The sequence below is a fragment of the Daucus carota genome, chromosome 5 (genome assembly GCF_001625215.2).
Source record: "Daucus carota subsp. sativus chromosome 5, DH1 v3.0, whole genome shotgun sequence".
NCBI lineage: Eukaryota > Viridiplantae > Streptophyta > Magnoliopsida > Apiales > Apiaceae > Daucus > Daucus carota.
In genome coordinates, this window is record NC_030385.2 from 37,625,841 (window position 1) to 37,653,454 (window position 27,614).

A 27,614-nucleotide genomic window follows, 5' to 3' on the forward strand; every position below is an offset into this window, starting at 1 on the left:
ATTAATGGGTCCCACTACTTTACCTACTTTTCTTTCTCTTTCTTATTACTTTACATTACTTTATACACTTTTCTTAATCTCCGTGCCCGATACAAATGTATACATGGGACGAAGGGAGTAATAAGAATACACTCTTTTCTGTACCGTCCAAATGAATAGACCATGTGAATATTATTCATTGCTTCATGGCATCAATCTCACTAGTAACATAACATATACTACGAGAATGGTGCTTTCTACTAATGTCTCCATCCTACATTATAAACCCTACAAAACACCGGCCAATTTTTGAGCTTTGTTACATTTTAACTTTTTAATAAGTCACTTTAAATTGTATTTTTAAAATATGGTATGATTTCAATGATTCATATTTTCATTTATAAATAAAAATATATTTTATATCAAAAATATAAGTGAGTAGTGATGGAACTAGCTCACTTTATTTAAACAAAATAGTTAGTAAAGATTAAAAATTGGTTTGTTAAGAAAGTGCACATATATGCAAAATAAAGCCAAGAAAACAAAAAAAAAACAACAATTAGAAGTCAGATTAGAATTCTGCAAATAAATGTGTAAATTTATATTTTTACCAAATAAATTTAGATTTATAATTATATTATATTTTACCGAGTAAACACGCAGAAGTTGACTATAAATACACAAATTTGTTCTTGACATCATCAGTTGCCTATATATACACAGCTGCATTTGCTCTGATTTCACAGAACTGCAATCTACATACACACATTAACAAACTTTTCTTGTTTTTGTTCTCGTCATTTTCCTTTTCTCAAGAACCTCCTTTTCTCTTGTTTTGTATTTGATCTGATTTGATTGGTTTATCCTTCTAGGTTTAAAAGGCTTTTTGATTCAATTCTTGAACAAAATCTCAATTTGGGTCTCGAATGGCAACTTGGGTTTTGTCAGAATGTGGGTTTAAGCCTCTTGCTCCATTTTTCCCCCAACCCAGAACTGGGTTCATCTCTAATCCACCAAAGATTGGATCTTTACATGTAAACGCTAAGCCAATTGGTTTAAATTTGTGTTCTTCAAATGGGTTTTCAAGAACTAGGCTTTTGGTCCCAAAAGTGAGTGCTCCATTCAAGATTGTTGCTCCTTTAGAAGAAGAGGGTGAAAAAGATGAGATTTTTAATGGGGGTGTGGATGAAGTTGAGGAATTTGATCCTGGCGCAGTGCCTCCTTTTAAATTGTCAGATATCAGGGCAGCAATTCCAAAGCATTGTTGGGTTAAAGATCCCTGGAAATCTATGAGTTATGTTGTTAGAGATGTTGCCGTTGTTCTTGGATTAGCTGTAGCTGCTGCTTATGTAAATAATTGGCTTGTTTGGCCTTTGTATTGGGTTGCTCAGGGTACTATGTTTTGGGCTCTTTTTGTTCTTGGTCATGATTGGTAATTACTATTTCCACTATCTACATATTTGTGTATTAACTTTTGCTATGGTTATAGCTATCTGGTTGTTTGATATGGAGACTCTTTTGATTGTTTTGGTTTTCTAATGCCTATCTTTTGGATATTGATTTTACAGTGGTCACGGGAGCTTCTCAAATAATCCGAAATTGAATAGTGTGGTTGGACATATTCTGCATTCTTCAATTCTTGTGCCCTATCATGGATGGTATGCTCTTGATAATTTTAGATTTCTTTTATTAATAGACTAATATGTTAAGTGCTTTACTTTCATTATGCAATCTGTATTGTTTGTTGAAGGTAACAATTTTGTTGATTTTGCAGGAGAATTAGTCACAGGACTCATCATCAGAATCATGGGCATGTTGAAAATGATGAATCATGGCATCCGGTAGCTGTTTATTCTCTTTGAAGCCATTTTCTGTTATTGGCGTTCCAATAAGTTCATTTTCAAGTTCGAAGTGCTTAGTTTGTTTTATTTGTGGACATGTTTGCAGTTGCCTGAGAAGCTATATAAAAGTTTAGATATTGTAACACGATTGCTGAGATTCACTGTGCCCTTTCCCATGCTTGCATATCCTTTTTACCTAGTAAGTTTGCTTTTTCATCATTAGCTAAACTTGGTGTCCAAATTATTAATAATTTGTTGATGAATTAGTATTATTATTTTACAGTGGGGTAGAAGTCCAGGGAAGACTGGTTCTCACTTTGATCCAAACAGCAGCTTATTTGTGCCTAATGAGAGGAAAGATGTGATTACATCAACTATATGTTGGACAACAATGGCGGCTTTGCTAGTTGGAATGTCATTTGTACTTGGTCCTATTCAAATGTTGAAACTCTATGGTGTTCCCTACTGGGTAAAGTTCATAGTTTGTTACCTTCCCTAATATTCTAATTTGTACCTAATTTTCAATTTAAATCAAGGTCTTCCTTAATCTGTGGTTCTTGTTTGACTTGTTCAGGGTTTTGTGATGTGGCTTGATTTTGTCACCTATTTGCATCACCACGGACATGAAGAGAAACTTCCTTGGTATCGTGGGAAGGTAGCAACTGCAATATATAATAAAACTATGCTTTTCCTGGTCTAAGCTATCTGTTATAACATGTTTTTTAATTAAATAATATCATTGTGTTTGTTTCTGATGTAACAGTTAGATTTCAACACCATTTTTAGAATAAGATGGTTGCATCCTATAAATAGGATGTTACCGAGACTCGTTGATGATTCTAGAAATTTCTTCTTCGTGAATCGTTTTATGTTTGTGAATTTACAATTATCTCAAAAGAACTTGTATTTCTTATGTAGGAATGGAGTTACTTGAGGGGAGGACTTACCACCATTGACCGTGACTATGGATGGATTAACAACATCCACCATGATATTGGCACCCATGTAATACACCATCTTTTTCCTCAGATCCCCCATTACCACTTGGTGGAGGCGGTTAGTATTTTTTCTAATTATATATTTTTAAAGGAAATACAATGCATATCTATGATGAAAACATTAAGTATAGATTTTTAGTAACATGCTTTGTTCTTTTTTTAAATGAAATATTACAGACAATGGCAGCTAAACCTGTGCTTGGCAAGTACTACCGTGAACCAAAAAAGTCAAGTCCGCTACCTGTTCACCTTATTGAAGATTTAACTAAAAGCTTGAAACAAGACCACTATGTTAGTGACACCGGAGATGTAGTATACTATCAAAGGGACCCAAGACTTGGCAATTCTACTAAAAACTCATAAAGGGAAGCTCTTTGATAGTTTGGATTTAGGAGTTTGAAAGCACATTGATCATACCTTATTATTGAGAGAGATTGGGATTTCATTTGCTAATGCAAGAGGTGGTATAGCTAGTAGATAATATTGTAGCATCATGCTTCTTTTTAAATTAAAAAGAAGTCAATGTATTATTTATTGTAATTCATAAACTTGTGGTGCTATAATCATAAACTATGTATACTCGTCGCCATGTGACAATAGCATCAAGCCATCAAGGCGAATATTGTGTACTGCAGCAAATTCTTTGTGTACTAAACAATTGTTATTATTGAAGCTATTTTACTCTGTTTCTTTGTGAAGAGAATGAATGTGATGATTGAGCAACGTGATCAGTGTTAATGTTAAACAGTACAGGCAAATAGGCAGCCACCAATAAATTTGCCTGTAAGCATAGTGACCAAGTATTTTTCTTGTATTTGATTAGTTTCATGGGCTATAGTTTGTAGTGACAACTTTAGAAGGCATTGAACTTCGCTAGTTGTAATGTGGATGCTTGAGAATTTTTCCAAATCAACTGAAAATTCTGAAACATTTTGTTCAGGTTGTTTATCCTTGTTTTCTATGCTTTTTTTTTTTATATTGGGTAGTTGCACACAAATTGCACATTTGTCAAAGTTCATTTGCCTTCCTATCACATTCAAACGTGGATATAAGCAACACTTAAAAATGGTGATTGATCCATGTTTGTTTAGCTATATCACAACTTATACTACATTTGGCAGAACCTTTTTGGGAGGGAAAAGAAAGCAGACTGCTGGAACTTTTATAAAACCCTGTTTATACTGCAAGATAAACATGTCACATATTGAATTTTTTTATTTTTGTTACAACTGAAACAAGGAGTGAATCACATGGAGAAGATCCCTAAAAATCTCTTGATATTATACTCCTCTTGATTGAGGATGAAAAACATTCGTGCCTTCCTTCTTATTTTGAGTATGTACCGGTTTACAATTCTGCAAGGGAATATCAACAAAAATTTAGTCGAATATATTTAATTTAAATTAAAAAATATATATAGTATTAAAATTTTATGGACCGGAAAGCATGCAATGAGGCAGGTTTGACTTATAATATTATGTAAGGGCATTCAAATATTTATAAAATTTCTCAAAATCCTTTGTAAAGTTAGTCTAGCATTTATTCAAAAATATTCAATAATTTTTGAAGATCCTTATATGTAATTTTTCTTATAAAATTCTAATACATACATATAAAAATGACTTAATGCCCTTATGTTGAGGAAAATTAAGTAAAATGTTATAGAATTATATCCGGACTCTTAAATCATGTAAAATCTAGTAAAAGTGAACGGGATATTAATGGTCTGAGTTTGGTGATGAAATTTGAATATATTTCACTCATTTTTATGTCATTTTACATATTTCAAAGGCATTGTACATATATTTTTGTTCAAGAATTTCAAATATAAAATTATTTTGTGGTCTATAATCAATTCTATTACTTTTTACTTAATTCTATTACAAGTAGAAAAACAAATGTATATGGTTAACACAAACACAAGCAAAAAAGCAAAAAATATGATGATATTGTTGAGAAAAGCTAATTATACAATGATATCATAGAGAATATCCCAAATAAAAATAATAAGATAAAAATATATTTTAAAATTAGAGTGAAAATGTAAAAAAATATTATTATTATTTTTACTCTATCACAAAAATTACAACCACGCAAGTAACCATCTATGAACTATACAAATAAGTTGCCCTGTATTGGAAAGTTAAAAAATCTGAATTAGTTGAAGGAACTCGTACAAGGTTCGTTGTATCTAGGTTACTTGAACAGTATCGGTAAGTTATACTCCCTCCGTCCCCCTCAATTGTTTACATTGGAGGGGGACACGGAGACCAAGACAATGTATGAAAAATGAGTAAAGTTAGATGAAAAGTGGATAAAGTGGTGGGACCCATCAATATTTAATAATAGATTTGAGATAATGGAGGAAAGTAGTGGGTGTAATAGTAGTTTTTATTGTTAAATATGAAATAGTGGGTGTAATGATGGAAAAAACTTACTATTTATAGTAACGTAAAGAAATGAGAGGAACATCCCAAAATAGTAACTGTAAAGAAATGAGAGGGACAGAGGGAGTATTATTGTACTCATTTAAGATATAACTAGTTCCAAAATATTTTACAAAACCCTAGACTTCGGGCTGGCTATCTTTTAAGGTGGCGGAGAATATTTAACCTAAATTAATTTGTTAGGGTATATATTCGTTAGTTAAGGGTAGAGTCTCCGCGCGGGAGTTTTCATAAGTTTTAAGTGTCAAGAATATAAAATTATAAAATACAATTATAAAGAGATGGAGAAACATTTCGTTATCATAAGAATTATCTTATGATGATGTCCGTTTATCAGGAATTTTTTTTGAAAATGTGTTTATCAAAGCCCCTCATCAAACAATATCAGTATAATATCTGTGCAATGAAAAAGGAAGAATAAAAATTGTGTGAAATTAAACTATGTGCTTTTGAAAAGTAACTTTAGATTAATATTTTTAAAATAAATGCCTCTCATTTATATGCACTCAAACACAAATAGCATTCAGATACAATAGAAAAAAACCACAACACATACCCTATCACAAATTCCAAATATTAATTAATAATATACAATATTCATCATAATTAGATAATTAATCATTCGGTTACAATGTAAAAGATTTTATCGATTACATTAGACCATATGCATACATAGTACCTAGAATGAAAAAGATGACAATTCAGTTATAAACTTTTGCAACTTGAAACATAAAATAAACATGTCATTCTAATCAAAAGACATTTCAGATACGAAATTCTAGAAACATTCTCCTCTTCTCGAACCAAGCAATGTTAGTTACGATCTTCTCTAAGAAGCTTCTGCAAAAGTGTATCCATCAGGGCATCTCTTTTCTGAGCTCTAGCTTCTTCTCGCATTCTCCATTCCTCTTCCCTCTCCCTCCATTTCGTTTCCATCATCATCTTCTCGGTCTCCAAAGCTTCCAATCTCTGTCTCCACTCGAGCTCCCTCATTTTCCTCTCTTGTTCTCTTGCCTCCATTGCCTTGAACCACCGCATTTCCATCTCCTTCTGTTGCTTCATGAAATCATCCAAAATCTCCTTAACATTAGAGTTGTTAGTAGTACTAGTGCTACACTTTACCTTTCTTTTCTTACTGCTCTTGGCCGCCTTTTTGTCCCCGAGATCACTGTCTTCATTCTCATCCTCTTCATCGGATGAAAGCAGTGTCACCTTTTGTTTCGAACCACCAGCTCCATCGTCTGCTTCCATCCATATCATCCTCTCCATCCTCGCCCCGAAAATCGATTGCACTTCACTGTAGAATGAGAATTGTTGCTTCATTTCTTCTGACCCCATTGTCTCACAGCCCTGCATCAAACCATAAAAAAAAATGGTTAAATTATGCTACCCTTATTAATTATTTATACATCAAACATATGCATACCTTGTATCGAGTAACCAGATTCTTCCATTTGCATTTGCACTGATCAGGGCTTCGATTGTAACCCAACTCTTTCATCTTCGTGGCGAGGAGTTCCCACAGAAGCTTGTTGCGTTTTGTTTCCATGAATTTCTGATCCAGGTCGGCTCGAATCATCAAGAAATCTCTGGTTTCCTGGATGCTCCATTGGGGAAACCTATCGCCAACTGCATCAATGCTCACGCCAATTTGTTGTTGAGGATAGTACAGTAATTGCTGCTGTTGTTGCTGCTGCTGTAGTTGTTGCTGTTGTTGTAGTTGTTGCTGTTGCTGTTGTTGGTGTTGAATCAAATGATAGTTTGCATCCATCGCAATCAAGAAAAGTAATATTTTTGTATACAGAAGTTTGATGCATATGTGTGAATTTATATAGATGTAGAGAATGAAGGCTGATGTTAAGTAGGAGATAACATGATTAATGAAATGGTGGAAGATGGTTCAGAAAGATGAGTGCCCAATTTATATTAAATGAAAGATGGTGTGAAAATTAGGTGTGAATTGTGAGATGAGAATGAAAAATTAAATTCTGATACTCGGTGTATTAATTGCAGGTCAATTGTATTTGTCTTAGATATTCTTCAGGTTATCATTATATATTTAATGGAACCAAAATCTGTCCAACTATCTCTATCGATTAGCTTTTCTGCTGTAGGGTCTCAACTTCCTACGCGGTAACTGAAGGAGGCTTTCTTCTTTATTGCCTCCATGTATATATTGTACTCCACAACCATAAATAGATAAAATAAATATTTTATGATAATTTATGTTGCATTCACATTTGTTCCCACAGCAAATGCAGCACTGTGGAAGGTGCTGGGTCTTCAAATCTTAGCTGTAAAAGCCTTTTTATTCTATAACTTTTTTTGTCTTTATATATTTGAAATTATATAGTGTAATCAATGAAATATATATAGCAATATGGTTTGGTTTAATAGATGGGTTTGTAGTCTCAGTTCTCTCTTATCTCTACGGTACATCTTCCTCATTAATTATGATATTATAGTATCTATCAAATCAAAAATATATAAAAAGTTTGACTGTTTTTTTTGTCAATTTTATTACTTCTTCTATCCGAACATATTTTTTTGACACAGATTTCTATAATATATAGTTTCATAATATTTTTTTTTAATTTTTTTTCTCTGAATAAAAATTTGACGTTTAAATTTTTATTCAGAAAAAATAAAAAAAATAAAAAATATTATGAAATTATAAGAGTTTCAAAATGCGTACTGTGAAAAAAAATACAAGAATATAAATATTACAAATTTGAACTATTGTATGGTCCAAAGTAGTTATGTAAGTCATTAGTTGCACAATCAATAATTCTATATTCAAAAACTAAATAAATATAGAACCTCCATCACAGATGACATACACACACATATATATTTGATTTATTATACATCAAAATACAATTAGATTATGCAGTTCTTGACATATCGTTTGCGGTCTAACCAATATTATATCTGCTCATCGATCATGTATCTTACTCGAACTTACTGATCGAACCACTTTAATAATTATATGCCCATAGAAAATATAATCGAGGAAACTGGAAAAACCGGGGTTAAAAAGAAACATGTTAACTTTTGCGAGATGTGTGTGCATGGCTTTTTTCTAATATGATTTGTTGTGACTTGTTTGTGAATTGTGAGCTTTACTTTTCATTCTTTTGAAGGTGTCAATGGAACGCGTTATTATGTCATGCTACACGTGTAACTGTAAGCCACATGGCATGCATGCAGGCTAGACTTTTTAAAAGTTATGTCCCACCGTTTTTGATTTTCACACAATTACATAATCCTGTTTGAAATGCACTGACCATGTCAGAAACTATTTTCTAAAATTTACTACCTCCATTCCAATATAATAGTCGTTTTGATTTTGTGCATGGATTTTGAGGTGTAAAAAAAACATACTTGTACACATTATTTTTGAAATTTTCTTTTTATGAATAAAAGTTTAACATCTCTATTTTTATTCAGAAAAAGAAAATTTCAAAAATAACATGTAGAAATATGTTTTCTTTGCACCTCAAAATACGTGCATAAAGTACTATTATTTTGAAATGGATCGGAGGGAGTATATAATGAACCATATTAGTGTCTGGCTTTTTAACTTCTAATTTATTTTAAAATTTTAATTAATTTATTTAAGATAATTGATTTCATAAAAATATAAAATATTACTTTAAAAATAATTTATAATATTTTTATTATTTTAATAATTCTAAATCTAATTAATATAGAAATATCAAAGAAAATATAATACTCTCTTAAACTAAATTAATCCAATGCTTTAAAACATTGGTAAAACACCATTATTTAACACCAAATGCAGGGATGTGATGGTACTTTGTTGAGGTGGCATGAAGTGCATCTTGATATATAAAAATAAACATAGGACAATATCAACTTCTTTTCTTGTTATTATTTTTATAATATATTATGTTTTTGCAAAACTAGGTGAAGTTAGCATCCTGGAAATGCTTTCCAGGAACAAGCTTTAGTGGAATATTAAATATAATATAATAATTATCAATTTTAACAAACACAAGACAAAAATTTAGGGCATAGTAGATATCACATTTTTACTAAATTATAAAAATAAATTTTGAGAGTAATGAATTTTTTATGTGCAACAATTAGTTCTTTATTTCACATTTTTTATATCTATATAAACTATAACCTAAAAAAATATGGGAAAGAAGGTATGATTCATAATGATCAAATATAATTATCTAAATCAATATAATATTATTTAACACACGCTTTAATATTTTCTGCACTATAAAATATATTTAACATGTATAATGCACACAACTCAAATTTAAAAGTCCTATTAAATAATAAGGAAATTAAATTCATAATTTTATAGAATTAAGTGTCCTTATATTAGTTAGCTTAACAACAAAAATAAAGGGGTTTTCTCATAAATACCTAAATCCAAAATTGTTTTTACAAAAATACTACATCGCAAAAATACCAAACTTTGAAAATATTTGCAAGAATACCAATTACATGCAACCATAATTGCAATCATATGCAACCATATTTACAACCTCTTTGGGACCAATTAACTAAAATTACATACGGTATTTTTGCAAATATTTTTAAAAAATAGGTATTTTTGTAATGTTTTTTCAAAAAATAGTAAAATCGCAAAACAGTTAGAAAAAGTGATATTTTTGATAAATTCTCAAAAATAAAAAACTAATAAACGAGTAATAAGCAAGTCATAAACATAAACAATTAATTACGAATATAGACACTTAAAATTTTATTACTTTGTTTGTTAGATATTATGCCTGATGCTCTTAAATTACAAATATTAGAGTATTTTGAGTAAATTTGTATCGGATTTATCCTTGTAATTGACATTCTATTGAAAATAGTACAATCTTGCGAAAAATTTGAAATTATATGACAACACCAATCTTTTCTACGTCCGAGCAACCAACTATAAAAGTCGGTGGTCGATAGTCGGTAATCGATAATCAACCAACTACCAAAATCGATAATATATAATTAATTATATACATCAATAGGAACCATAGGTTTAAATAACATGAATTAAATGTAACTTCTTCTTCTAACTAATTCAGATATGAAAGTCCTTTAATAAATAATGAATAAATAATTTTAAAAATTCTATTTATCTTCATGCCAATTCATGATATTGTACAGTGTTGTCCGTCATTGACATGAATAACCAGACTCTACTTAAATTTTTTAGGCCTCATTTGTTAACAAATGAATGACATCATGAAACCATCTCAACCATGTTTCCTTTTTGGTTCATTGTTAAATTGATATGTAGCTGAACGCTAAATAAAATTTTCTAAACAACAAAAAAAATTGTCATAGATGAGTGAGGCAAAAAAGAAGCTTGATGGTGGACGGAGTTATGCACAATACTTATACTCATTAATATTGATTAACTTGATAAAAAAATTACTTAATAATCAAATAACCAGCTAAGACTAGTTATTTATACGGAATAATGAACCAAATTTTATCGTTCTGTTAACCGAATTCATAATATATTGAATCAAATTTATCCTTGGATCATTTTTCATACGAAAATGTTATGGGCTTTGCCCAATCATATATTGGATACTTACCGGGAACAAGGTGCACTTTGGAGTCGTGCTCCATTTCAGTACTTGAATCATTTGATCAGGTCCAAGGTCCATTATGGATAAAACTCGTGCTTCTCAAAAGTAGTTCTCCTGAAATTAAATATAACAATTAAAGAAAGTGGACATTCTGTTTATAACTATACTAGCCTTAAACCCGTGCTTTCACGAGCGGCTATATAATTTTAAACTAATTATTAATTATTATATAATAGCAATATATATTAATGATAGTAAATTTATTATTTTTATTTTTTAACTAATTATAAATTATATTTAAAAGAATAATTGTGGAGTTTTTATCTTGTAGTATATCAAATTGTTTAGAGATATAAGACTATGAGAACTTTACGTTTAGCAGACTTTTAGTTATAAAGTGAACGACCAAATCAAAATTTTGTACGACGACAAATTATACCCATGTTGGCTTATTATATTATAGTATAGATATGACTAGTATCGTAAAAGGCGGGAATCAGACTTAATCGGTAAAGTCACAAAACAATGATTAATCGGAGATTAGTTGAATTGAGTGGAGATTAATCGGATTGGTCGGTGATTAATCGGACATTTAATCAGTTCGGCGAGTTACGGAACATAGATTAATCGGTTATTAATCACCGACTTTAGAACATAGTACAACTATAATGATTGTCACATGCTCCATAGAGAGTAAATTACTTGAATATGAGTGTAATCCATTTACAATATTGTGATAAAATTTTAAAAAATAGCAAAAGATGGCTAACATTTCAATTCGTGTTTTAATTCGTTGACGGTCATTATATCAACTTTAACAAATGTAGCGGATCAAAGGATATTTATATATCCGTAAAAAAAAAGATTTTTATATATTTTGATATTTTGTGAAATGGTAATTAGAATATGTATAGATGTTAACACACAAGCCCGACTTTGACCCTATGCAGCCCATGCAATAGCATAGCCCGGGGAAGAGGCCCATTTTCAAATTTATAATTACGTATATGATAGTATAATATACAACAGTGTCGGGGAAGTGAAAATCAAATACCAACCACCGTCGCGACCCTCTTTTCCTCTTGAATTTTGGTTATTTATTGTCGTTATTGTCAAGGTCTAAAAAAAATCAGGTCATGCATGCACTAAATAATATAAAATATAAATTAAGATAATATGATAAAATCTAATTAAAAGGGAATTCTTTGATTCTGCATGTAATCAAGCGTTTTTGTGGTCGGTATACATTTTCCGGTGCTAATTTCAAAGAATTAATGGCATTTCTTGAAAATTCCTTGAGGAGTAGGTAAAGTAATTAACATGACGGATCGAAATGAAGTAGTTATCAGTTTAAATAAGATATTGAATATCTTGGACTCTGAATAAAAAACGGAATTGGAAGGTAATACAATGTCATTTTCTATCTCAAGTGGGCACTAGTTAAACTAAGGAACATAAAGAAACATGAATGCTTGAAAATAAAATCACATGTTACTTGTGTTCTCTTCTAGAATAAGAGGCAGCTAAGTTCTATTTAAAGGGCTGTTTGGGTGAACTTAAAATAAGTGCTTCTTATTTAAAATAAAAAAATGGAATAGAAGTTAGAGGCAAGTTAAGATTTATAAGTGATTAAAGTGTTTAGGAAATAAGTAGAAGTCCTGAAACAAAAGTTAGCATTCCTAACTTTTTATAAGTACTTCTTGACTTTTTACACAAACGGTACGAATAAGTGGTTATAACTTATAAACCAGAAGTTAGGCTTTTAAGCTTTAAACAAACACCACCTTAGTCTTATCAATAATCACAATTCCACGTTGGATGATATATATTATTAGCAGCTATAAAACAATTTCACCTGTTACTTCTCTTTTGGTCTTCTGGACTCTGAGGCAGCTGGAAGATGGTTTAGAATTTTGATTTTTCCATGCAACATATAATTAACCTTGGATGAATTAACCTGAACTCCCTCCGTCCCTCTGAGTAGTATATATTGGGGCACGGGGACGCGGCACAGACTTTAATGCTCCTGTAAAGTGTAGTTGTGCAATCTATTTTTAAAATTTTTCTTTTCTGAATTAAAGTTCGGATGTTATACTTTTATACAGAAAAAGAAAATCTCAAAAATAAGTTACGGAACTATATTTTATAAGAGTATTGAAATGCGTGTCGAGCAGTTAAAAAGAAACGTATAGAATTAAATGGTACAGAAGGAGTATATCTTGTATTGAATCTAGATGTATTATAATGTGTTTGACTTATCTTGATTTTTAGAATTAATCTATTTCTTAAAAAGTATGTAAATATTTACAAATAATTAATATAAAACACTTATTAAATATTTGATATTAAAAAATATTATACAAATATAATTCTTTTGCCAAACAAATCTATATTTCCGTCAAATAAGCTGACCAACTTACACCCATCCACCTGCGCTGAGCTGGAACTTTCAATATTGCTTACTGCTTAGGTCCAAACTCCAAACCCTAATCAGCCCGCTAGCTATTAAAATTTAGAATCAAAACCAATTCATTTCAGTAGACTACACAAACACTGCAAAATGTAATCATATCTAAGACGTTAATTAGAATTATCATCAGGGTCTCCGAATCAGGGTACAAACTCTCCCATATTTCAAGCATAAAATTTTATTATAAATTTTACTAGAATAATGATTTAAATTCAAACATGAAAATTTAAGTAGCGTGCCAAGAAATAATCTTTAGTTAATAATTTTTGGAAATTAAAAAAAGTATAAATAATATAATTTAGAATGGATAATCACTGTCCTATATATATTGACCGACATACCTACGCAAAGGGGATGAATCCTTGTCTCTAATCTTACGTGTGACGAGTTTAAAACCACTGATTACTCCGTAATTATAATCCAATCAGACATTTACAAGCAATTTATCAAAAACTTAAAGTGCCACAAAGAAAACATGTGTAGGGCTTGGAGTTGATTTAATTCTTGAAAAGACAGACATTGTTTCCGCTTCAATCATAAGTAATCAAATTATTTGCAGTAGCAAGCAAACATAAAGGGAGAGTTGGTGGTCAGTTGGAACACATACCGTCTGGGATTGCTGTTGGAGACCGCAACAATAATTTTTTGCTGAAAATCATGTGAAAAACTGTTTGGTAATTTTAAAAGCAGCTTTTCTGAACAGCAGCTTTTAGCTGAAAAACTGCTTTTAGAAAAAGCAAATTCTCCCATACTTTTGGAAAAAACTGCTTTCAACTTTTGCAGAAAATGTTACAAATTTCACTATCAAACCTCACCACAAAAAATATTTTTATTATATTATAATTTAAAATAAGCAAATATCAAAAAAATTATTAAACAGCTATCTGATTTCTACCACAACACTTTTTTACCAGCACTTCTTCTGACCGCACAACAATTTTTAACAGCACTCTATAAACCCTAAGAGAATATAAGATCCGCTAATGCTTAAAAAAACACCGCAGAATACAATTTCTTAAAAACTGAAATATTATCAATCTGGAATAATGGTAACCAAATAAAAATTTGAAATATTATCTAAATTTAACGAAACATAAAATCAATGCTACACTGAACAAAACGAGGATCTTGTTTAAAAGGGTAAAATATATGCATGCTAATTTCATCAACTACCCTTCTGCTCAGCAGAATAAATTAAAGAAAGCAATCCAAATCATATTCGTTTAAGCGTTCCTGAACATAAACAAGTCAAATGTATTTAAATCAGACTCATAATTATTTATATCAGATTTTGTTAGTAACTGAACTGAGATCAAACTCGATTTATTAAATATTTTATCAAGTCAATATTAAAATTGTATTACTAAATTCGCAATATTCACGACTCTAGCAGAGTCTGCTTTTTAACTTTTATATATCAGACTGAACAAAACTCGATAAAACCTATCATTTCGAGTTTCTTTTATCACAATCTAATAATAATTTTAATCAAAATTCAATTGTTTTTTGTGCGTCAGAATCCAGATTCAACTTATCATAATTATATTGAGCAGAATTTTGAGTTTAAATATGACAATAGAATCTGAATTCTCTATCCCGAACTGCCCGGCTGCTAATGCTCAGTGAAAAAACTAGTCTACTTTGAGAATAAAAAATACACACAGTACATAAAATTCTATATCACTGTGCTAAGGATAAATTCAACATTCAATACTCTTAAACTCCCCAGCCTCACCCTCCCATTTCTTTATTATTTTTTAAATTAATTTCAGTTACCCTACTGAATTCACAGCCAACAAAAGAAGACCCTTTTTTATATCTTCTCCAGAGGAAAGATTTGATTTTTCATCTTGTTTCTTGATATGCTCTCCTACCCAATTTTAAAATTTAACACTTAGACTAAAATGGTACTCGCCATTTTGATTCTTTAGCAGTTTCAGTGTTGTTTGATGTGGAAATTAAGTGGGGTTACTGTTTAAGTGATTAAGGCTGTGTTTGTGTTGTAATTTGGTCAAATCTGGAGTTAATTTGGGGGGTAATTGTTGTTTTGTTGTTTCTTGATTGTAAAGCTCTAATTTTGTGAAACAAATTAAGTGGGGTTAGTTTTAGGTTGTTAAGGCCGTGTTTGGGGGATTTTGTTAAGGCTGTGTTTGGGGGATTTTGATAGGTTGTTTTTGGATTTGATTTGATGGGTAATTGTTGTAGATCTCCAGCTGCTGTTGCTAGGGAAGATGTGAAATCTTCAAATTATTCGGGTAAAGATAGTGGCCGGAAGAATAAGGCCAGTGTGGAGAAGAAGTTGATAACTGTGTTGAATGAAGTTTCAAAAGAGAATATTGAAGATAAGTATATGGTTGATAAGGAGTTGGGTAGGGGTGAATTTGGTGTGACTTATTTGTGTATTGATAAGAGTTCTAGGGAAATGTTGGCTTGTAAATCAATTTCGAAGAGGAAGTTAAGGACTGAAGTGGATGTGGATGATGTGAGGCGAGAGGTTCAGATAATGAAGCATCTGCCACAGAATTCGAGTATTGTGACATTGAGGGAGGCTTGTGAGGATGAGTCTGCTGTACATATAGTAATGGAGTTGTGTGAAGGTGGGGAATTGTTTGACAGGATTGTTGCAAGAGGGCATTATACTGAGCGAGCTGCCGCTGCGGTTGTGAGGACAATTGTTGAGGTTGTGCAGCTTTGTCATAAACATGGAGTGATTCACAGGGATTTGAAGCCAGAGAACTTTTTGTTTGCGAATAAGAAGGAGAATTCGCCTCTGAAAGCTATTGATTTTGGCTTATCAATATTCTTCAAGCCAGGTGAATATCTGATTAATTTTTTATTGTTAAAAGCAATTAAGGGACATAATCGTATTTTATTAGTAGTATAACTGAATTTTGAGAAAGAATAAAATTATAAATTTCACAACTTACTAAGGACTGCATGCTGAATTGCTGATATCTACTATATATCGAAGGTAGATCAATTTACTTTTGGCTAGAAATCTCAGTTTTTTAAATCTGACATGTATTTGTCATAGTTTGATGTGAATATATGCAGTGATGTGGCACTATCCCCACTTCTTTTGCCACCAACTTTTACTTATATTTACTTGTTTTGTAGATGTAATGAAACCTATGCTACCCCCCACACCCCCCACCCCAAATGGCACCTAAAGCTGAAGATGCAGTTTACTCCATGTATACAGATAATACCCTTTCATTAACAGCAAAGGAAAACAATTAAATAGATTATACCGAAATTGTTATAATTTGTAAATTACTAGCAATAATTTGCTTGAGACATCACAAACAAAGCCAGTTGCTCTAGGAATATTTCTGTATTTATCCACAACTTAATGTAAAAAGGATCGACTATTGAAGTCTCCGGCCTTGTTAGCAGTCAATTGCATGTGCTGATTACCTTGATGTCGGTCAAGTGTGATCATTAAGCTATTAGCAAAGTAGAAATGTTTAGTTATTTATCGGAAAAAAAAGAGATTAGATGTTTAGTTGGACAGGGATCTCAAGCAGTCACCCTACTCTAATTCTAAGTAGGGACTCCCCTCAGCTTGCATGACAACGAAAGTAAGCTATATTTGTGAGCAGGCCATCTGCATGACTATAACCATCAGTATAATAAGAAAAAACAGTTTTCTCATTATTGATTGGTGACTCGAAATCCTCGCTTGCCTTTTTGCATATTCTTCCTCAACAATATTACCAGCCCTTTCAACAATATTATCAACTACTCTCTCTGTCTCATTTTAACTGATGTTTGACTTTTTAACACGTATATCGAGGTGTAAAAAAATAATATCTACACTGAATAAAAAAGTTCAAATTTTATAAAGAATAATTATGTTTAAGATGTGATTTTTTTTAACACCTTAAAATACGTGTAAAAAAGTTAAAAACATTTAAAATGGGACGGAGGGAGTATATCGAAGAAGAATTATCAGTGGATCCTTCTATGTAAAGCTTCTTAAGCCTTTGAAAGGCTCAGTCAAGCTTCATTATAAAGATCTGATAACCTATACAAAACTTTCGAGTCAGCCTTGACCGCTGACGGATGAGGACACTTACACTGTGTTCCCGAGTTTTTTAATGATAGAAAAGAAGAGAAAGAGAAAGATTTAATTTCTTTAATGTGTTCCTGAGTGATATGTTGAGAAGCAAAGGAAAAGAAAGCTAAGGATTAAGAAAGAAATCTCTTGTATATTTGTCCAAAAAATGTTCTCCCCACTTTTGGGAAGATCTGGAGAGAAAAGAAAATGACCAATCTTTTTATTTCTTTAACTCGAAACACAGTGTTACTTCTTGGTGGTCCAGAATCGTAAATGTGTCTGATAATATAAATTTCATCCTGAAGATGCCCCAACTGTAACTGTGAACTTAGCTGAAAGTTGTTTCCCCACTGTCCTTCATATGTTTAATGAAAAGTGTAGTCTATAGTTTATGAATAATACATGATACTTTGTAAACTTAAAGGGCTTCATTAGAAGGTGCTCACTAGTGGCAGGAGTTTTATCTCTTAAGCAGTTAAGCTAAAACTGAAAACAACTGAACCTTTAAACTTTTTGAATTAGTTGAAATACACGGTAAGTACATAACTACAATGATGGTTATGAATGATAGTGGGACTTTATCTATATGGTCATACATTTGAACATTGTGTTCGGCAGCCAAAATTAGGTCATTTGTTAGAGTTGTTTTATATTGAACAATTATCAGCAGATGAGTAGGTATACTTTTGATTTAGTCCAACTCTGTTCCTAGGGTGTGCTATTCAGAGTGTAATCCATTGTCTGTAGTCATACATTGACCTATGATAGCTGGCAAGCGTCAAGGTAGATTAATACATTGAACCGCAAAACCATACAGTGACAGTTTGCAGTCTGTGAATGTTATAAATAGAATGGATATACACTTAGAATATGTATCGGGAATTATTTGAACTTATTCTGCAAAGTTTTTCTAATAAGACAAATTGCAATCCTTTTATTGCTTTTATTGTAGATATGGAGTATGTCAGTCAGTAATACATATGTTGTACATTGGCTACATGTATACGGAGATATTAAATTGAAGTAATGGTCTAGGCATATCTTGTTAGATTTCACTATTCACTCCGAGGTCCTGGCTTTGGTTGCTTGGACGGGGATAGAATGGTGGTAATTTTAACTTTGTCAAACGAAACTTTTCTGATTTTTCAAATTTTCTGAAACATAGATTTTTCATTTTTTGTTTGGAATGATGACATTCAGAGATTATTGAATTGTAGGTGAGAAGTTCTGTGAAATTGTTGGAAGCCCATATTACATGGCTCCGGAAGTCCTGAGGCGAAATTATGGACCAGAGATAGATATATGGAGTGCTGGAGTCATCCTTTACATTTTATTATGTGGAGTGCCCCCATTCTGGGCTGGTACATTTCTCCTTCCTATCCCCCCCCACTCCATGCAGATGAAATGTGGTGTCCGATATTGTTAAATTGTATATTGCAGTCTCGTATGAATTTGTTTAGAGGTTGAACTAGTTATTTTGAGGTTCAATGATGACATATGCATGCATTTATCTTCTGACTGTTTAAGTTGCATAATTCTGAGGAAGCTAATGTTTCCCTTTAAACACTTGAAATTCAATCCATGCAACTCATAGAGAATTATAATTGCAGAGTCTGAACAAGGGGTTGCACAGGCAATTATTCGGGGCCAAATTGATTTTAAACGTGAACCCTGGCCAAGTATATCAGAAAGTGCTAAGAGTCTTGTCCGCCAGATGTTGGAGCCAGATCCAAAGATCCGCCTAACAGCCAAACAAGTGCTTGGTAATTTTTTCTTACAGACTGTGATTGCATCTTATAAACTTTATTCTTGGTCCCGGCCAGGGAGGACCCTTGCATGGTTTTAGGTGATGGGGTTAGGACTTAGAATGCATTTGGTTTTTATTGATCGAACAGTTTTTCCCTTTGTTTTTCCACAAATGCACATTTTTATATGCTTTTAAAATTTGTTGATTCACTAGAAGTCTAGAAGATTTAGCTGATAACCTAGTAATTAATAAAAAAACGCTGGTCGTGGAAGGAATAATATACATGTTCAAGTAACATCCTATTGGTAGACCGAAATAGTAACTATAAATTTCTATCTTGTCAGTAGACATACTTGTCATCTGGCGCTTGGATTCAAAGCACTCCTATTTGTGTTGGGTTGTATTTGGTGTGATACCTATCTCTTGGATAATTAGGGGTTACATACTTACATTGGTTACTTTGTTTTATATATTAAAGTTATCTTTAGGATATAGAACTTCCAAAACATTTAGTTATATATAGTGGTGGAATCAGGGTAAAATTGCAGGGTATCCCAGAAAAAAATCACAAGGGATTTGAATTGCTTTTCCTTGAAAAATTACAATCAATACTAGGCTAGTTTAAGCAGATATTGTTCTCCAAAAAAAACAATTACTTGTGTAGGAATCGACTCTCAAAAAAACCATATTGTACAACCGGTAATTCATTAGCAATTGTGCATATTATAGTTTTGGTCTTAAATCCAGGGTACTCAAAGGCATCCTATGGGTTCTTAGTGGCTCTTCCATTGGTTATAATACAATTTTAGAGATGGATTGTATTTGTTTGGTCGGCGAAGATATCATGAAATTATATAATCATCTTATTTATCAGCTGTTCCCCACAATTTCGAATTTGGCATACTTCATGTGCTTGATTATCGGTGGAAAGAATGCAAAAAAAATATAACAATAGATATTACTTATTAGCAGTTGCTGTTGGTACATAACCCCAATTTATCCTGCCTTTGGTGTTCTGTTTTGTGCAATTCCATAAACACCTTCAGTTTCTAATTAATAACATAAGCATACCAACTAGACCTTTTGTGGCCTGTTTTATGCGTGTATAACTATGGCACCTTCTAAAACCCCTAATATCATAACAACTATTCTAAAACCCACATTAGTTGGTCTATTATATTAAAAAAATTATTATTTAAAATTTAGGACCTAATGTTCATGTTTCTAGCAATTTATATTCAAAGTTTAATACTTATCTTCAAGGTTTATTTTCTTTGATTGCAGAATTATTTCATATTAGTTTTTATGGATTATTAATTATATTTAATGTTTGTAGACTAGTGATAGTGTTAGTATTGGACACATAATACAGTCAATAAAAATAAATTGAAGCCTTATCTCAGCTTTGCGTTCATTCGAACCATGCCTAATACTCATACATACAAGCAGCTGACTATGACTATACAAAACCTCATTGCAACCTTGACCACCAAATTTTTAAGTTTTGATGGTAGGCATGATGCGGTTGTAACTCTAGAGGTGAACCCAAATCTTTCATCTTAACACACCAAAGACGTTGCTATCCGGGACGACAAGGTAGTTCTTCAAGATCATAGATGTGAAAACAAGCTGCGAGGAGCCCACTTCTCTGACCATGTGAATGCCAATTTGTTGATTATTACTTGTTAAATCTTGCTGTACAATATTTAGGAATACAAGTAAGTCCTAGGAATATTGATCGTGGAAAGGTAAAGTTTGGAGAGAACTTGTTAGGCGACTAGGCGTCATGATGAATATAAAGACGCCCCACCCCAGTAGGAAACCCAGTATGCCCATGATGGGTGTAGGGAGAAGGGGTATCGTGATCATAGGAAGCATGATATAGATGAACAGGGAAATGTGATGAGAATCAGGGTATATAGTTTGGGTTAATTATCAAATAGATCACTTATTCTAGCCCAATGTATCATCCGCATCACTGCGAAATTTTTGGTCTCACTTAAATCACTCAACACACTGATGGTTGCATTAAGTTAAATTAAATTAAAAAACTAACGGGAGCAGCTGAGGTGGAAAAGTAACGGCTACTTCTGCTGACTGTATATTCCACTTCACTTCATTCCCCAGTAAACATCACTTCATTCCCCAGTAAACATAAGTGTGTGTAGTGTATTCGGGTTTTTAGACCTGTACGTGAACTAAAAGCTTAATACTACTTTCTAGCTTTATTAATGTAAAATCTTTTGTCACATTTTATATATTTGACACTCCTCGGTTGCTGCGATGGATGATCACCTTGCTCAGAATCCTCATCCTCTTCTAAATCCTCTTCATCTTCAAAAATATCAGCTTCTTTTTGCCGGACATGACTTGTAGGAATTGCCTTTTCTGGAATAATAACTGGAGGCCATCTGACATAACCTGGAACAGGGTTATACCTCAGGAATTCATTATACATGACTTGAAGGAATTTTTTTTAGTTTATTTGTTAAGTTTAAACTTATTTTATTCCTGCAATCCACGTAAGCGCCATGTCACCTGAACTTAACGGAAAAATTCAACTTTAACTTTTTTTTTAATTGATTTAACGGCATGAAACCGTTAGTCTGTTGAGTGGTTTATGTGACACCAAAAATTTCACATTGATGCGGATGATACATTGGGCTGTCATAAGTGATCCATTTGATAATTAACCCTATATAGTTTCATGGGAAGTCGATCCCGACATTTTCTCTGATTGGTTGTTTATACTCTAGAGGCATGATTACATGATCAGTAGTCATCTTATGCCAAATATTGAACTTGTCCGTACTTGATAACCAGTCTGAGAACGGGATTGAAATTCCTGTCAAACTTTAGGCATCTACCTTATTTTATTCTTAGCACTTTTTCTCGCTTGTATGATTATGATACCCCTCCGGCCTCCTCCATACATCTATCATAGGCATATTGGTCATCCTACTCGGGTGGGGTATCCCTAGTCATAGTGCAGCCTAACAGGTTCCGTATGATCTCTACCTCCCCCGTGACCTTAATGATTACCTTGGAGTTCTTACGTCTTCAATCTCGTGGGGCTACCTCGTCATCCTGAATGACATTTGTGCAGGTGGAAGATTTAGGTTCCTAAAATTGTTTTTGACCTTTAAATCTTCAACCACATCACTGAAACAATCAAACTAGTGGTTGTCATGGTTGCAGTGAGGTTTTGAATAGCAGTTGGGCCATGGTCGCTCACTCCCAGGTCGGGTGAGGTGCTAGTATGTGTTATATGAGCATTAGGCATGGTGTGATTGAATGCATAACTGGAATAGAATATTATTTATAGTTAGATAAGTTATGATTCGATTACCAATGGTGTCATTCAGTAGTTTACAGGCATTTAATTAAAATAGCAAGTCGTAACAGCTAACACGGAATAATTATGCAATTAAGCAGAATAGAGTTTACAGATTTTTAGGAGGATTAGTAATAAACTTTGAATTAGAAATTTCTAGAAACACAATATTAAGTTCTAAAAGTTAAATATTTTCTTTCAAGCATATTACCAAAAGAAGATGGGTTTAAGAAATAAAGTAACGAGGGTCAACATAAGGCCGAATCAGCATTCATATATGAATAATTAGAATGTGTAGAGTAATTAAGAAAGTTGAAGAAAAGCAAAACATTAATGGGAGTAAAGATTAAGATTATGCTAGCGACAACAGTAGCAACTATTATCGGAGTTCTGAGGGTGATGAATTTGAAAAGACGGCCGCAGTTGTCAAACAACAGAAGTGGAGGATTCTGAACAACGGTGGCCGCATCCTCCGGCAAGTTGCGGGTACATTTTTCCACCAAATCTTGGCATTTCTCTTCTCTTTTCTTCCCAAACCTGAATTCTGTGGTGGTTTGCCGTATGACTAGAATTAGTGAAATCCGGAGGTGGTTGCATGGTGGATCGCTAACGGGAAATAATGGGTTGAAATAGTGACGGGGTTGAAGTTGAGATTTGGAAATTTATGGTTGCAGTAGTTTCTGTTGGGTATTAGTTGTGGCTTACGGGTCGGATCCAATCGAGTATTCAGGGTTTGCATGATTCATGGGTTTTTAGGAGTTAGGGTTTCTGAAAATTGGGAATTTTATATGGAAGATGGTGGCTGCTGAACATGGTAGTGGTTGGTTTTTACAGGTGACATGTTGTAACATGAAGGTGAATGGTAACTCCAATGGGTACCAGTTCCTGCTGTAAATAGTAATTTTGGTATGTGTATAGTAATTTTTAGCACATGCCTATGCTTTGAATGCCAATTTGATGTTGTGTAAGTAATAAAAGGGAACAGAAGTGATGAAAATGTGGTTAAACGAACAAAGTAACCAATGGCAACTTACCTAAAACTGAACTCAATATGCATACTTAATATGGATGTATACAATAATATCAAACTGATTCCAAAAGTGTTCCCACAAAATGTGTGTATGCAGGGGATAACAAAGCCAATAAACTACGGCCTAAACAATTCGTCTAGAAGATAAAATGATGCAATGTATAGTATAATTGAGGCCTAATAAAAGGGCTGATCTAACTAAATTAATGGGTTGATGCTTATCAGAATTGAGCGATGTAACTTGCAGCGATGGATTTTGGGTGGATTTAAAGGACTGAGGTACAAGAGATATACCTGAACATTGCAGTAACATATGCTGAATTATTGTTGCTATTCTCTGTTTTGAAAAAATTGATACCTTTCTTATTGGATGATCGTGATACTTCCCAAACATCTATATCCTTAGACTGCATTATACTTGCATATTGTTAATGAATGAGAGGTTAAATGTGAGATATGACTTCTTTGGGGAATCAATGAAGGGGCTATCATCTATTGGTGTTCATATTGATAATATCGCCCTATATGTAGGGCTCATTGTTAATTATCACAAGGTCTTATGTAAAACTGAAGTTGGTTCTATGACTTAACATGCTACTAATTCTTTTGTCCTAAAACCCCTCTTTTTGATGTCTATTACATTATGCTAATTAATGTTTTCTCTATTACAGAGCATCCCTGGATCCTAAATGCTAAAAAGGCTCCAAATGTGCCTCTTGGAGATGTTGTCAAGTCGAGATTAAAGCAGTTTTCAATGATGAATAGGTTCAAACGAAAGGCCTTGAGGGTAGGCCGATTACTTCATTCTATCTAAAGTTCAACTAATATTGCAGATTAATAATAGCACTTACATTCATGTATAGGTCATTGCTGAATTTTTGTCCAATGAAGAAGTCGGGGATATTAAGGAATTATTCACCAAAATTGACACTGATAATGATGGTATTGTTTCGGTGGAAGAACTAAAAGCTGGTCTTCAAAAGTTTGGTTCCCAGCTTGCCGAGGCTGATATACAGTTACTTATTGAAGCAGTGAGTCAATTTCAAACTCACCCAATTGTCATTTACATCTTTTATATATAGAACTTTAGCGTTGTTTTCACTTATTTTCTTTGCCTTGGGGTATATAAAGCAGTGGGTTTATAAGTGTCGTTCTCTTTGTAAGCATGGCGGACATTTGCATATTTATACTGAAGTATCATGTTATTGGTTTGAGCATAAGATATATAGCTGCTTCTGTGGTCTGTCAGCTAATCAATTATACTGAAGAGCTTTACTTTCTATTGGAAAGCTTTATATTAAATTTTCAGCTGTGTAATAAATTTTTTTGGTCTTTTTAAAATATGAATATGCACTATCCACCCATCATGAATGGGAATATTACTTTCGCAGGTTATATTCGTCCAAAGGTAATGATTTCCAGAGAACACTCTGAAAAGTATCTTATTTTCTTAAATAATCATATTTTAATGTACATTACTTATGACAATTATATACTATACTTCACTTCCACATTTTAGATGCATTTCCACTATTATAGTCAATTTTCATGTATGGTTGATAATAAAATAGATCTAGTAACATATGCTGCAAGCTGCTAGTAGTAAAAAATATAAACTGTAGAAAATACTAGAATGTCCTTTGGGCTTTTTCCTAGTACAGTACACCCTAAATCTTGAGAATGGTGTTCTGTAATATTGCATGAGCACCGAGCAGTACTTGTAAAACTTATAATCAGTAAAGATTGCCAGCCCGCTTGGTGGAATGATTGCATAGGTTTGTTGGTAACAGGTGGATATTAATGGGAAAGGCACTCTGGATTATGGGGAGTTCATTGCCGTTTCCCTCCATCTGCAAAGGATGGCAAATGACGAGCATCTTCACAAAGCCTTTTCCTCCTTTGACAAAGATGGTAATGGATATATTGAGCCCGATGAGCTTCGTGATGCATTAATGGAAGACGGAGATGATGATTGTACAAATATCGCTAATGACATCTTCCAAGAAGTTGATACTGACAAGGTATATTCTAATTTTGCCTCCAGTCAGCTTCATATCAAGAGAAGTCATTCTTACCTTATTCTGTTGTAATGTAGGATGGAAAGATCAATTATGAAGAGTTTGCAGCCATGATGAAAACAGGAACAGATTGGCGAAAGGCCTCTCGACAGTACTCAAGAGGGAGATTCAACAGTCTAAGTGTCAAGTTGTTAAAAAATGCCTCTGTTAACTTGGGAAGTGAGTGAAGTTATAAGCTACTACTTACACGCACACGTGAAAGCATTTTAATTATCACTACAGGCACTCGAATCCATTGATTTGTTGCTTGTCTAAGTTTGTGATTATTTCAGGGGTTTCATATATTTATTAGATTCGATCCCTTTTGATGTTAGCTTACAAGGATAAACCAAGTTCAGGTGAGTGTATATGGTTGCGTAATTAAACTCTTTATATGTTGAAGGCAGCCTTCTTCTAGCTATGATTCTGTAGGATTCTCTCTTTCTACTTGACACTGTGGAATTAGTGTTGCATCTGTGTAATCATGGCGACATGAAAACCGAAAATCAGTAAAAAGAGGTGATCACGTTTGTGTAAATTCTTTGCTTATTTCGACTTGTCTATTGTTTCAGCTGGTATTTGTTGCATATACTATGGTCAGGGTTGGGAATTTGGGCCCAGTTTGTGATGGCATGCGAAATTTTTTTGGTATTTACTCTGGTCTAATTATTTTTGATTTTTTTTAATTACTCTGACCATAATTAATATCTTAGTCACTTACAATTTTTTTAAAAAAAGTATCTGAAAATAACACCTTTTAAGTAGAATATATATGCGTTGGATACAAGATATGTAATTTATGATCAAAATTTGATGGTCGAAAAACTTGACTTTGGGATGGAGCGCAGAGAAGAAAGGATAAATTTTGATATGAATGAAAATAGAAACCAAAAGAATTAACTTTTTGGCAAGTACAAGAAGCATTGGGTCATTTCTTACTGCAACTGTGTTGTGTGAATGATGAGGGTAAAATTTGGAGATTATGATCTTGTGTGGATAATATGAGTTGGGTTATTGCCTATTGGTCATGTCAAACGTTGCCACCCTACGTATGACTATGCCGACAGGTTTCTTGTCCTCATTCTCCTACTAATGTATACTATGCGGCTGAGGAACCAGTGCGGTCTGACCTAAATCACAATATGCGCTAAAACGTTAACTATCTGGACCATGTTGTTTGCTAACAGTGCTCAGCTCAACTCAGACAAGTAATTACTCGAGCTCCACTAATTTGTTCTTGTACATTTTACATAAATCTATATTTTAAGAGTAGATCCAGCAGTCTTGTAGTTGACTATTCAATATAAATAAAAAATATTAAATTGTTAGTAAATCAGCATATTATTAGGATTGTCAATACTCTCATATTTATTTTTGTTTGAATTTCATGTGTATACATTATCTTAACTGATCAACAATCACTACTACGAGAACTGCAACAGAATTTATCAACCGTTGTTAACTGCTGACGGAATAGCGACGACTTGTAGCAGCTAGCTAGTGTAACCTTTTAGAAACAAAATAAAGGCAGTATTTCTCTTGGACTTATTTTATAAAAGCAAATGACTTACTTCGATAAAAATATTTTATATTAACATATTATTTGCTAGACTTAAGTATTTAAGAATTATTTAATATTTTTTAATTATCAAAATAAGTGTTTATTTCTGAAAAATACTGAAAAACGAAGCCATCAAAATAATATGTCCACGTTTATTTCACCGCATCAAACAACCACAATGTCAACATTTACTGGGAGCCCCCTTTATGATCACTCTGGTACGTTAAATACTGACAAATTCCATCGACAAAGCTGCCTGCTTGTAAAAAAATGGTGGCCTAAAACAGGAAAACCGAAAAGCAAATCGACATTCCAATCTTCGCACACATCACTTCACTTGATTAAACATGCAAGTAGTAGTTTTATGATAGCTACAGGGAGACTACTTCAATTCTTCTCTATCCAACAACGGGAAGCACTTAAATATTTTGCATATGGGATAATCTAGCCATTCTAGAAGCCGTGAGCTACTAGCCTTCGAATTTTACCATGTGCTGTTTTCGATTTA

The 27,614-nt window shown here is 32.8% G+C and overlaps 3 protein-coding genes across 3 annotated transcripts; 2 read left to right on the forward strand and 1 right to left on the reverse strand.

Annotated features, from left to right (window-relative positions):
• Positions 1-682: 682 nt before the first annotated feature.
• On the forward strand, positions 683-3,502 carry LOC108219754 (omega-3 fatty acid desaturase, chloroplastic). The gene is made up of 8 exons (XM_017393261.2): positions 683-1,411; positions 1,548-1,637; positions 1,754-1,820; positions 1,927-2,019; positions 2,104-2,289; positions 2,395-2,475; positions 2,739-2,876; positions 2,996-3,502. The coding sequence occupies exons 1-8, from the start codon at positions 906-908 to the stop codon at positions 3,179-3,181; spliced, it is 1,347 nt and encodes a 448-aa protein (XP_017248750.1). The 5' UTR covers positions 683-905; the 3' UTR covers positions 3,182-3,502.
• A 2,328-nt stretch (positions 3,503-5,830) lies between these two features.
• Positions 5,831-7,210, reverse strand: LOC108219755 (trihelix transcription factor GT-3b). The gene is made up of 2 exons (XM_017393262.2): positions 6,692-7,210; positions 5,831-6,615 (listed from the first exon to the last, which is right to left on the reverse strand). Exons 1-2 carry the CDS (start codon positions 7,034-7,036, stop codon positions 6,079-6,081), a joined length of 882 nt encoding a protein of 293 aa, XP_017248751.2. The 5' UTR covers positions 7,037-7,210; the 3' UTR covers positions 5,831-6,078.
• Positions 7,211-14,994: 7,784 nt separating this feature from the next.
• LOC108223190 (calcium-dependent protein kinase 13) lies at positions 14,995-26,094 on the forward strand. Its single transcript, XM_017397311.2, has 7 exons — positions 14,995-16,130; positions 18,595-18,738; positions 18,988-19,140; positions 24,160-24,275; positions 24,352-24,519; positions 25,279-25,509; positions 25,584-26,094. Exons 1-7 carry the CDS (start codon positions 15,506-15,508, stop codon positions 25,731-25,733), a joined length of 1,587 nt encoding a protein of 528 aa, XP_017252800.1. The 5' UTR covers positions 14,995-15,505; the 3' UTR covers positions 25,734-26,094.
• The last annotated feature ends 1,520 nt before the right edge of the window (positions 26,095-27,614 follow it).

Bases quoted from the DNA above. Each gene is read 5' to 3' on its own strand.
- LOC108219754 (XM_017393261.2), top strand. From the start codon at position 906: ATGGCAACTTGGGTTTTGTCAGAATGTGGGTTTAAGCCTCTTGCTCCA. The intron at 1,638-1,753 runs GTATGCTCTTGA...TTGATTTTGCAG, and splicing joins CTTGTGCCCTATCATGGATG to GAGAATTAGTCACAGGACTC. The intron at 2,020-2,103 runs GTAAGTTTGCTT...ATTATTTTACAG, and splicing joins TTGCATATCCTTTTTACCTA to TGGGGTAGAAGTCCAGGGAA.
- LOC108223190 (XM_017397311.2), top strand. From the start codon at position 15,506: ATGGGTAATTGTTGTAGATCTCCAGCTGCTGTTGCTAGGGAAGATGTG. The intron at 18,739-18,987 runs GTACATTTCTCC...TTATAATTGCAG, and splicing joins AGTGCCCCCATTCTGGGCTG to AGTCTGAACAAGGGGTTGCA. The intron at 24,276-24,351 runs GTAGGCCGATTA...ATTCATGTATAG, and splicing joins TCAAACGAAAGGCCTTGAGG to GTCATTGCTGAATTTTTGTC.
- LOC108219755 (XM_017393262.2), bottom strand. From the start codon at position 7,036: ATGGATGCAAACTATCATTTGATTCAACACCAACAACAGCAACAGCAA. The intron at 6,616-6,691 runs GTATGCATATGT...GGTTTGATGCAG, and splicing joins ATCTGGTTACTCGATACAAG to GGCTGTGAGACAATGGGGTC.